Below are 13,313 nucleotides of genomic sequence, written 5' to 3'. Positions count from 1 at the left end.
AGAGATTTTCACTTAGTCTGTCAAGTATTGATCCTTATTTAGCTAAAGACAGGAGGGGATCTTCTGCAAATCTCCAGACCCCTCTTTCTGTGCTGCAGATTCTAACTGGTGTGGTCTCCCTGGACTGCCCACTCTTTGTCCTCAGCTCTGAAAGACTGCCAGTTTTCTCTTTGGTTTCCATCTGTCCTTGAGTATTCTACGGCAGGCATAGGGATCATCTCATTTACTTTCCATCTCTCAGGTGTTCTTGTCTTTCATTGCCCAGTATTCCATGTCTGAAAACCAGTTTCATATATTTTGTTTTTTCTTAGTTGTTTCAGGTGGTATGGTAAATCTGGTCTTGTTATTCCATCTTGGCTGGAAGTGGAAGTCTCAATAGGTTTTTGATATTTTACATACAAGGAAACTGAGGCTCAGAAATATTTAGAAATTTCACCAAGACCATTTGGCTAGTAAGGAGTGGAGACAAAATTCAAAACCAGGGCTTCTAACTTGTAAGTGAGTGCTTTCTCCACTAGGCTACACTGCCTCCATAAAAAGAAATTAACCACAATCTGTCTTTTAAATACAAAACAATGAACTGTAGCTTTTATGGAAAGAAACCGATAAATCCAATGTGAAACAAAGATTTTGGGGGTTATTTTATTATGTTTGAAAAATTTCAGAGGGATTTCATGCTTTTTATGTTTTCCAATGGGGTCATTTTTTCTATTTTAGCATTTATTTGTGGTTCTGCTTATGGAGAATATTAGGATTGCCTCCAAATGAGGAGAAGTCTTGCCCATTTTGATGATCTGATACTGATAAGCTTCCTACTGGAAAGTCCCCAGCTGGCTTAAACTTCAGCTACTGCATTTTCTAGGGATGTGACTCTTTTGCAAATATACCAGAATTATCTTTTACAAAGGAGGGACAAATATTGCTAAACTACATACAAACATGATGAAATGAGAGATGTGGACAAGTTTATGTATAAACTCTTACAGTTAGTTTTTATTACTTTCACCATGCAAATTCATTTAACATTTTCTGAAATAGTAATAAAATTTTTATGGTAAAATATATGGCATTTGAATATGCCAAGTGAGAGAGATTATTTAGATAGTGAATATTCACAAAAATATGTAGCATTATATTACCAGGATGCTCTCAGTTTAATGAGAAAGGAACACTTATCCCTTTACAAATACTAATACGCATATAATACGCAGGTATATATACACAGATAATCTGTGCATATCACAAGCAATGTATTTGCAAGTAATACATTAAGTAAATAATACTATACCACATACAACTCCTCTTTTAAATGTGTGAGAAGCTAGTTTTCTACAACAACGGAGAAGCTAAATTCTAGATGATGATTCATGCATCTTTAAATCTTTTTATTTTAATTATATATATAATATTTTATATAACTTCACTTCTTAAACATTTAGTTATTTTTAATATTACATGACAAGGAGGTTTTGACCCTTGTTTCTTTTAAAATTTATTTATTAGTGTTTATACTTTGACTAGAAATCACCTATAGTAGCACACAGCCTTGAGCATCTTACTTGCACACTGATATATTCACACATTTTTCTCACCGCTAATATGAATGGGATGACTTATAAGATCCCTTCCAACTAAGATGAAACATGGTAGGTGACTGTACTAGGATTTCCTCATTATAGACTATACATTATCCCTTTGAAACACATTAGAACACTGTAAGATAATTATTTCTTCCATTATTTCTATGAGGACACTACATTCAAGGAATTTAAATTTACTTAATGCCTAAAAAGTGGTGAAGAACTAAGGATCTGAATTATAGTCTATGCTCTTTTCCTACATGATTGGTTTTCAAAATTTTTATCAATGATATATTTTTAAAATGATACAATATGAGGAATCTCAGTTTCAAAACAGATCAAGAACTATTTAATTATATATATTTATACATACTTTTATAAATTCAAAATGAAAATATTTACTTATGAGGTTAATAAATAATGAGGCAATTTTGATATGCCTAAAAATTTGAAATCAAACATTATGGACAACAGTTTCAGCCTTTCAATGACCTCTAATCCCATTTATTTCTATACTATGTTGGATCTGCAGTGACAAGAAATTCCTTATTTATAAAGATAAGTCATTGTATTTGGGAACATCTTTTTAAACAGCACACCTCATAATCTCAAGATGCTCTTCAATTAAACTGATCCAGAGACAAGAAATATGATTTGAAATTTTTGTTTATATGATGATTATTTAGAATATCTAACAACTAAATATCTTAGAATGTTATCAATATTTCTACATTTATTATGACATTACATGTATGTTTTCAATATCTTTTCCTTAAGTCCAGGGACATAGCTTAGATAGAGGCAAGAGCCTGTCTCACACTAGTTGAGTCCTAAACATGTATAACTGCATGATTTAATTCTGTCACATAATTTTGACCTAAAAACTTGATTTGGCACAACTTAACCAATGTGAGCCCTATGTTTATTGTTTTCAATAGTGTCAATATCCTCTTTTTATCTTTTTGTGGAAAATAATTGTTATCAAAAATGCTTTTATTTGCTAACTGCTAGGCATAATAAGTCAAATTAATGTATATTGTGAGCTTATTAAGTTACATTTGATTTTATCCTCATAGTACAAATATTTTCATGATGTAAGTTTATTATACTTTTAATTTAAATAATCTTTTCCTGAATAGGTCCATATTAGAAGATATCCATGTGTCCCTGTCCTTATTTTGATTTGTTTTGCTCTTGACTTTACTCTGCTTTCCTCTCTTGATATGAACATAATTTGTTTTACTTTGTGATTTTCACCTCTCTGTTCAGAGCCTCATTAGACTGAGAGCTTTGTTTGTTCTCCCCAGTTCTTTCATTTTTTGATATATTTTAACCTTTTTGTTTATTTTTTTTTTATTTTTATTTTTTTTTAATTTTTTTTCAACGTTTATTTATTTTTGGGACACAGAGAGACAGAGCATGAACGGGGGAGGGGCAGAGAGAGAGGGAGACACAGAATCGGAAACAGGCTCCAGGCTCTGAGCCATCAGCCCAGAGCCTGACGCGGGGCTCGAACTCACGGACCACGAGATCGTGACCTGGCTGAAGTCGGACGCTTAACCGACTGCGCCACCCAGGCGCCCCTATTTTAACCTTTTTAAATGAAGAATCACTGAAGACTTCTCTTCTACAGAAGCACAAATATCCCATTATTCAATGAGAAAAAGGCTTATGATGCTAATTTCTCAAACACATAGAACTAAAATTAATTATAGTATGTTCCTTGAAGAAATGGTCAAAGGGATGGGAAGGTCAGGTTGAAAATATATTCCTTCAAACTGATGAAGTGTTTTCATTAACAGGGTCCCTACTTTACACTTTTTTGTCTTTTATGTTTCTCATTGTATTACCCTTTATTCTTATGCTTTTCTTAATTTTAGTTTATAATCAAGAGTATAGCAATCATGGAGAGAAAAACTAGGTTTGTTGTAGCAAGCACTTTAAGATGATATTGACTTGTAAGAAAGTAAGACAGGTACTGACGTTTATTTAAATCAGTTCTGCATGACTATGCATAGAAAAGAGATTTGAGTTGATGACAAGGACAGTAGAAAACAAGTAGAAACATATTTAACATTGACAATAAAATCCGTATCTCTTATTAGTTGTGTAGCATTTCAAAATACCCTTTACCTTCTATTATTAGCAAATATAGCTAAAAGATTTGAGATTTCAGAATTCAAAATTCAAGGACATGAATCCTTAGATTCTTGCTTGAAACAATAAAAAGTTGTTTAAGGATATAAAAATGTTTATTAAAACTAAGTTAAAGTTCCTTTAGACCTATGATGTCAATGCAGACTCTGTATAGTGAAAAATACAATTTGAAATCTTAGTAGGCCTTCACATTATAAAATAAAATTCTCATAGTTGGGATGTTTTACTCTAAACAATGTTTTCTTTATTAAATTAAATGGCTTAATGTCAAGAACATTACTAAAAACATTTTTAAAAAACATTGTTAATATGGTTCATATGCCAATCTGTAATGGGAACACAATCTAAAGTTTGTTAAGAAGACAAACTTACTGAATTCTAAGATTTAGATATGTAATAGCAATATCATAAAACCAGTCTTATGAAACACACAATTCTCTTATGGCTCTAGAGTTGCTTCTAGTATCTACATACTTTCTGGACTACAGAATTAGTATGCACTATTTTAAAATAAAACATTATTATTTCCCATACATATTCTATCTTTATTTCTTCTCTAAAATTACCATCTCTATAACTGTGATCTACTACAAATAAATATCAAAGATTTTAAAAACTCACAAAATTTTAAAAAGCTTAAAACACGTATCATACTAGCAGAGGAATGTTATGTTATCTAATAATAGATACACATTATTTAGTATAAGCTATCATTAAAGATACAAATGAAACTATAATTTTAATCTTTTAAATAGATAACTGGAAATATTGTGTGATTTTTAACATCAGTTGATACACTATTCATCAGCAGCAAGTGTAAAATATTTTATCTGAATGACAGTGTTTATATTACTGCAGAAAAAGTGCTGAACACAATCAAATAATAATATTACAATTATTATCATTTATAATATGTATTGTCACACAAATGCAACAATAAAACACATGTACATTTCAAATTAATTATAACATTAAGAGAATATAGGGTAATTTATTAATTATAAGACAGAAATATTCCATTAAACATGTTTTAAATTCAGTTTTGCTAAACTTTTGTTCTTCTCTATGCTTAGCCATTTTACCTTCAAAAAACCCAATTACTTACCTTGGATGGTGATTCTAAAGGATCTGGACTCTAAATTTTTCATGACACTGTTAGGAACTTCTGTTATCTATATCAGTACATACTTATCTCCTCTATTATTTCTTCCTTTATATTTATGATAAATACAATACTTTTATGATGTTATATGATAATACACATAAAATATATTCTCATACAACATTAAGAACAAAAATTTACATAAGAGGAAACATAATAAAAGTCAAGTGGAAACAGAAAATAGTTTCAGAACCAATGCTAAAGTTGTTAGCTTGGTCACAAATGGTAAACAAAAAAGATCCTACCTGATGAATCAAAGTTCACTTCATTGCCAGGACTTGGACCTACATCAATGGATACAATTGGTAAGAGCTTCCGAAAGTCCCATAGTTTTATTACTCCACAGGCATCACAGGATGCTATCATATGACCCTTTAAAGTAAAAAAAAAAAAGAGAGAGAGAAATGTACATACATACATATATATATTACACACACACACGCATGCGCACACACACACACACACACACACACACACACACACACACATATATAGTAACAATCAAAAAAGGAAGATTTGTCTTATTTTTCTAAGTTTATATATTTTTAGAGAGAGGGGAGAGAGAATCCGAAGCTGCCTCCACAGAGCCTGATGCAGGGCTTGAATTCATAAACAGTGAGATCATGACATGAGCCAAAATCAGGAGTAGGGCACTTAACCAACTGAGCCACCCAGTAGCCCCAACATTTGTGTTATAATTTTATTAAATCCACAAGGATACACACCTCTAAACTAAAAAGTGTTCATTATATTTTTGTATTAAATATAATAAATTTTTTTTTATTTATATATGAAATTTATTGTCAAATTGGTTTCCATACAACACCCAGTGCTCATCCCAAAAGGTACCCTCCTCAATACCCATCACCCACCCTCTCCTCCCTCCCACCCCCCATCAACCCTTAGTTTGTTCTCCGTTCTCAACAGTCTCTTATGCTTTGGCTCTCTCCCACTCTAACCTCTTTTTTTTTTTTCCTTCCCCTCCCCCATGGGATCCTGTTAAGTTTCTCAGGATCCACATAAGAGTGAAACCATATGGTATCTGTCTTTCTCTGAATGGCTTATTTCACTTAGCATCACACTCTCCAGTTCCATCCACGTTGCTACAAAGGGCCATATTTCGTTCTTTCTCATTGCCATGTAGTACTCCATTGTGTATATAAGCCACAATTTCTTTATCCATTCATCAATTGATGGACATTTAGGCTCTTTCCATCATTTGGCTATTGTTGAGAGTGCTGCTATGAACATTGGGGTACAAGTGCCCCTATGCATCAGTACTCCTGTGTCCCTTGGATAAATTCCTAGCAGTGCTATTGCTGGGTCATAGGGTAGGTCTATTTTTAATTTTCTGAGGAACCTCCACACTGTTTTCCAGAGCAGCTGCACCAATTTGCATTCCCACCAACAGTGCAAGAGGGTTCCCGTTTCTCCACATCCTCGCCAGCATCTATAGTCTCCTGATTTGTTCATTTTGGCCACTCTGACTGGCGTGAGGTGATACCTGAGTGTGGTTTTGATTTGTATTTCCCTGATAAGGAGCGACGCTGAACATCTTTTCGTGTGTCTGTTGGCCATCCGGATGTCTTCTTTAGAGAAGTGTCTATTCATGTTTTCTGCCCATTTCTTCGCTGGGTTATTTGCTTTTCGGGTGTGGAGTTTGGTGAGCTCTTTATAGATTTTGGATACTAGCCCTTTGTCCGATATGTCATTTGCAAATATCTTTTCCCATTCCGTTGGTTGCCTTTTAGTTTTGTTGGTTGTTTCCTTTGCTGTGCAGAAGCTTTTTATCTTCATAAGGTCCCAGTAATTCACTTTTGCTTTTTATTCCCTTGCCTTTGGGGATGTGTCGAGTAAGAGATTGCTACGGCTGAGGTCAGAGAGGTCTTTTCCTGCTTTCTCCTCTAAGGTTTTGATGGTTTCCTGTCTCACATTCAGGTCCTTTATCCATTTTGAGTTTATTTTTGTGAATGGTGTGAGAAAGTGCTCTAGTTTCAATCTTCTGCATGTTGCTGTCCAGTTCTCCCAGCACCATTTGTTAAAGAGACTGTCTTTTTTCCATTGGATGTTCTTTCCTGCTTTGTCAAAGATGAGTTGGCCATACGTTTGTGGGTCTAGTTCTGGGGTTTCTATTCTATTCCATTGGTCTATGTGTCTGTTTTTGTGCCAATACCATGCTGTCTTGATGATGACAGCTTTGTAGTAGAGGCTAAAGTCTGGGATTGTGATGCCTCCTGCTTTGGTCTTCTTCTTCAAAATTACTTTGGCTATTCGGGGCCTTTTGTGGTTCCATATGAATTTTAGGATTGCTTGTTCTAGTTTTGAGAAGAATGCTGGTGCAATTTTGATTGGGATTGCATTGAATGTGTAGATAGCTTTGGGTAGTATTGACATTTTGACAATATTTATTCTTCCAATCCATGAGCAGGGAATGTCTTTCCATTTCTTTAAATCTTCTTCAATTACCTTCATAAGCTTTCTATAGTTTTCAGCATACAGATCCTTTACATCTTTGGTTAGATTTATTCCTAGGTATTTTATGCTTCTTGGTGCAATTGTGAATGGGATCAGTTTCTTTATTTGTCTTTCTGTTGCCTCATTGTTAGTGTATAAGAATGCAACTGATTTCTGTACATTGATTTTGTATCCTGCAACTTTGCTGAATTCATGTATCAGTTCTAGCAGACTTTTGGTGGAGTCTATCGGATTTTCCACGTATAATATCATGTCATCTGCAAAAAGCGAAAGCTTGACTTCATCTTTGCCAATTTTGATGCCTTTGATTTCCTTTTGCTGTCTGATTGCTGATGCTAGAACTTCCAGCACTATGTTAAACAACAGCGGTGAGAGTGGGCATCTCTGTCGTGTTCCTGATCTCAGGGAAAAAGCTCTCAGTTTTTCCCCGTTGAGGATGATGTTAGCTGTGGGCTTTTCATAAATGGCTTTTATGATCTTTAAGTATGTTCCTTCTATCCCGACTTTCTCAAGGGTTTTTATTAAGAAAGGGTGCTGGATTTTGTCAAAGGCCTTTTCTGCATCGATTGACAGGATCATATGGTTCTTCTCTTTTTTTTTGTTAATGTGATGTATCACGTTGATTCATTTGCGTAAATATAATAAAATTTTAATAAAAAAATTTAAATATATAAATTCCTACAGTAAATTTTGGAATATGACTTTTCAGGAAATCATTTTGATTATTTAATTATATTAATTAAATAAATGTCATGTGTATGGTATATGCTATCTACACATAAAAACTATATATGTGAGAATATTGCACTATAAGTGCACCTCAGTCTATATGCTTGCAATTAGTTAGCATTGATGATTTATACTTCAGATAGGGTAAAAATAAAAACAGAGATAGAAAACTAATAGAAACAAGGAAAGAAGGGTTTTTATCATGGTGCGTAGAAGCATTGGGACCAGGTGAAATTGATGGCAAGGAAGCAGTACATATTGTGATCTCTGAGACAAAATTATTAGAAACACTTGGGGCTATTTTGGTAATATAAATGGGATAAGGAAGAAAATAACTGGATAAAGGGGATGGAAAACAAAAGGCAGGGTGAATGGATCCAAGTGTAATGGAAATAGGAGTGGATATTTTCCCAGCATAGAAGTACCAGCTAGGATACATCAGTTTGAAGTTCAAGGTCTGTCTACACCCTTTCTCAAGAGATGTTTATTGAGCATACACTTCATGTCAGATACTGGGATATAGTGATGAGTAACAGGGGTCTTTGCTGTCCAGCAGTTTGTAACCTTTACTTATTCTCATCATAGCATCATTTAATTTTGGTATCCAATGACCAATTGAAAAGAACCCAGATTATGGGCCATATCAGGCTCATACATAATGTTTATAAGTGATTATACTTTATACTATTTTGAATTTGATATATACTTTCCCTTTCAGCTCCAGCTCCAGATTCTCTTTTTTTTTTTTTTTTTTTTTTTTTTTAAGAGAGAGAGAATCTTAAACAGACTCCATGCTCAGTGTGGAGTCCACCCAGGGCTTGATTCCACAACCTTGGGATCATGATCTGAGCCGAAATCAGGAACCAGATGGTCAACCTACTGAGCTACCCAGGCACCCCTCTAGCTTAGTTATTTTTAATGCCAAGTCAAAAATCATTTTCTCACCTTTTTCCTTAATATTCTAAAATGTTAAAGATAATAACTTGAGTATTGTACAATTCTCCTTACCATTTTGAACTAGTTCACCCCATTGTTTTTCTCATTTATTCTTGATTTTTATCCTTTCTGGGGAAAAAAATGTACATCTTGTATGACAGTCCAAGTGGAATCTTTGTTTTTCCCTAAACATACCAGCAATGTAACAAATGCCATCAGTTTTAAAATTCTATGACTGTTGTCACTAGCAAAGCAATACAACTTTGTCCCCAGTCTCATAAATGGGATATTTAATCTTTTTTAGGACTTAAAAGGAACATGGAGAACTTGGAATGTTTTCAAATATGTAAACATATTTTGTAGGAATTGTGAACAATCAGTGAATTTAATTTTCAGAAAAGATTAGTTCTCAGAATTAGCAGGGAATATTAATGCTAGAAATTAGAAAGAACCCTTTCCAGATATAAGGGTTTTCAAATATCTTTCAGAGGTGACAGAATGAAATCTTTTTTTCAACTGTGAGAACAGAATAGATAAATTTTAATCATAATTTAATTTGGAGGCACTTCTTACTAAAGGCAGGATAGAGAGCTGTGCTTTTCTTGTCTAGATTGTATGAACTAAAGAAAATCTTAAAGTGTGGTTTGTATCACTAAATATAAAAATGTGAGGAAATACACTAAAAATAAAAAGGTTCCATCATTTTGGGGGATGAAAATGAGAGTTTCAATAGTCTCAGTATTTTCACATTTAACTCTTACTGTTGCCAAATGATTGGTCCTTAACAGTTTGATAATATTAAAATAATGAGTCAATACTTGTTAAACATTTAATGAATCAAGTACTATACTAAAATATTTATTAATAAATAGTACATATTTAAACCATTTTGAGTAATATCATTTAGGCAAATCTCTACATTTCCCAAGGCACTTAGAAGTCAGGATAAAGTACACACTACAGTAAAAAGAAAATGTAATGACTTATTAAGTGACAGAAATAAATTTGTGTTCAGATTTCATAACTAAGGGATTCTGAGAGATTCTTGGTCGCAAAAGAAAAATTTAGCTATAATTCCATTAGCCAGTGAGGCAGACGCAGTGCTTGCCATAATGTCAGGAGCATAGCAGAATTCAAAAAATATTTAATTTTTGGAGCTTACCTAGAAGTTTTATTTTAGTCCAAGTCCTTCACTAGCAGTCTCAAGACAAATATTAGTTCTGGGGTACGTGGATGGCTTAGTTGGTTAAACATCCGACTCCTGATTTTAGCTCCTGCCACGATCTCACATTTTGTGACTTTGAGCCTCGCACAGGGTTCCACTCTGATGGTGCACAACCTGCTTGGGATTCTCTCTCTCCCCCTCCTCCACACCCTCTCTCACACATGTGATCTCTCTCTCTCTCAAGAATAAATAAACATTAAAAAAAGATAAATATTAGTTCTAACCGAATGGATCTGAATCTAAACTTAGATAAAAGGAAGAGATAAAAGATGCAGAGAATCCAGAGCCAAAACTTGGGGATTATCTTTAAGACCTGATGTCCCTCCTCTTCCTATCTCAGGAGAATGAGGCCCATCTGCCAACCTCCTTCTATGATGTAGAAGAATATACTAAAATACTGCCAATCCAAACTGCATAGCGTGTTTTGAGGGAGAAGTGCGAGAAAGGGATTACTTGACAACCTGGGGGACAAAGCAGACATTTTATCCAGAATTTATGTCAGGTAAGAAAACAAACGGAAGCTATACTTAGGCACTTAACCTAAACAAAGAAAGATCATTTACATAGAAAAAGTTTTTTGCAGAGAGGTGGAATTGTAGGGCAATCTTAAAGAAAGTAAAGACTCAAGGATTTTGTGAACCTTTCTAAAATAGAATTCTGATTGTCATCAGTACCGGTACTCATACTGGAGAGGTTACTCAAAAACACTTCAGATTCAGGGATAAGGCGGTTTTTGTGACACTGAATCCCCAGGACCTAGCATAATTCCTGCAACATGTTTGGCATGTGATCTTGAATAAATCACTGAATGAATGAATATAAAGGGAATAGAGAGCAATCAATGTTGACTGTATGTAATTTAAAAGGATTTTCCCCCAAATACAGAAATGTTAAATGACCTGAAACTCAGAAAAAAAAAGTTTCTGTGATCACAGATTCAAATAGTTAAATAAAGCAAGTAGAATTTAGCAAAGTGCACAAAACATGTAGTTGAAGTAAAAGTGAAGAGTCACAACTCCTGACTGCCCCTGTTAAAGCCTTTCTATCTCCACCTTAAAGATCTTATAGTGAGAAAAACCGTATAGACATAAAGTTAATTATAAGTTAGAGTACAGCAACATAAAATCAAACTAGCCACATCTAGACTGCTGGAAACATCCCGGAGAACATTTAGCATATGTATTGAGGACCACGAGTATTCACACTTTTGAAACTTTTCATACCTCTGAAATTTATTATAAAATTAGAAAAGAATAAGATGAAAATGAAAGTAGCACTATTTATAAATAATAACTAATATAAAATAATTAATTTAATTAATAATATAATTATAATTATATATATTTAATAATATATAATTATAATAATAATAAATAATTTAATATATAATATATAATATAAATATATATTTATATATTTAATTTATTTATTATATAAATATATATAATTGTATATATATTTATATATTATACATTTATATATTATATTTATATATTATTTATATATATAAATATATATTTATATATAGATATATTATGTATTGATATATATTTTGTATATTTATATATACAATTATATATAGTATATAAATTATATATAAATATATTAATTTATTTTATTTAATATATAAATATATAAATATATATAATATAAATATATATTTAATATATATAATATATTTAATAATATATAATTATAATAATTAACTAATTTAATTATTAATTGCATGATTAAATAATTAATTAATATAAAATATATTTATAAAATAAATATAAATTAATAAATAAGTAAAATGGAAACAGGTGAAACTTGTAATAATCTAATATGGAAGAAATGAACCATGAGCTACTGTGGATCCAGAAAACTGCTAGAAGCAATTTTCATGCAAACGACACCAACAACAGCAAGAAGACAAGCAGACTGAAGTCCTCTGTCTCCACAGAGGTTTCAAGCATATTTATATATTGTAAAACAAAGAGAGGAAAGGAGAAAATGGGGATGCTAATGAAGTCATTTCTAATTTAAATGAATTATTAAAAATTATTTTCATAAACCAATAGTGTTCCTTAATATAAAGATATTTTATAGCTTCATATAACTTTCAAAAACAATTTTCTAAGCTTGGGCATTAACATCATTTGGGGTTAAGAGGCTATTTTTGAGGTAGGGTAAGAAATGTCACATAGTAATAAAATATTCTATATGAGGGGCGCCTGGGTGGCACAGTCGGTTAGGCGCCCGACTTCAGCCAGGTCACGATCTCGCGGTCCGTGAGTTCGAGCCCTGCATCGGGCTCTGGGCTGATGGCTCAGAGCCTGGAGCCTGTTTCCGATTCTGTGTCTCCCTCTCTCTCTGCCCCTCCCCCGTTCATGCTCTGTCTCTCTCTGTCCCAAAAATAAATAAATGTTGAAAAAAAAAATTAAAAAAAAAAATATTCTATATGAAAGCCTGATCTTTATGTTGTATGTCGGGAGGAGATATAGAAAATCTTAATGTATTGTGGAAAACACAGTCCAATTTGTCCTCTAGATCTTTAGTCTGGTGAATCAGTTAAGCAGTTTCTTGGTTCAACTCACTAGGTTTTATATATACTTTTATACCTTTATGTTTCTCATTTTCTTTTGGAAAATCAATTTACACAAAAACAATGACACGTAAGTAAGCAAAATATGTTTAGGTCCATAACATTCCTTCTTTTCTGCAAAGGTTCTTCAAGGTTGAATAACAGGATATATATATCTGTATCTATATCATCTATATCTATATCATCTATATCTATCTATATAACTATATATATATATAACTATATATATATAAAGTTTCTTGTCTCAAAGAGTTATACAGTATAATAAAAAGTCAAATGAATGATTATATATCAACTGTGCACACATGAGCACGTTGTAAATTCTGTAAGTGAAGGTACTTTGGCTTAGGAGTACATTCCCGTGACCTTTAATAGCACATAGTAAATGTTCAATAAATAACTGTAGTATGAAAGAATAAACACACTGGATGAAATATTATGAAGCCATAAAAATAATAATTACAG

General features: G+C 32.7%; 1 protein-coding gene across 2 annotated transcripts in view; it reads right to left on the bottom strand.

The window, feature by feature from the left end:
- The window catches only part of SPAG16 (sperm associated antigen 16), a 1,014,588-nt gene that overhangs the window by 263,321 nt on the left and 737,954 nt on the right, over positions 1-13,313 (bottom strand). For both annotated transcript variants that reach the window (XM_086719555.1, XM_086719554.1), the window contains one exon: positions 5,145-5,271. In XM_086719555.1, the coding sequence (XP_086575681.1) occupies positions 5,145-5,271 (127 nt within the window). The remainder of the gene's footprint in view (positions 1-5,144; positions 5,272-13,313) is intronic.

The sequence above is a fragment of the Puma concolor genome, chromosome C1 (assembly GCF_028749965.1).
Source record: "Puma concolor isolate L17-30 chromosome C1, mPumCon1.1.hap2, whole genome shotgun sequence".
Lineage (NCBI taxonomy): Eukaryota > Metazoa > Chordata > Mammalia > Carnivora > Felidae > Puma > Puma concolor.
The sequence above is the reverse complement of the archived record's forward strand: the minus strand, read 5'-3'. Positions and strand labels throughout refer to the sequence as shown.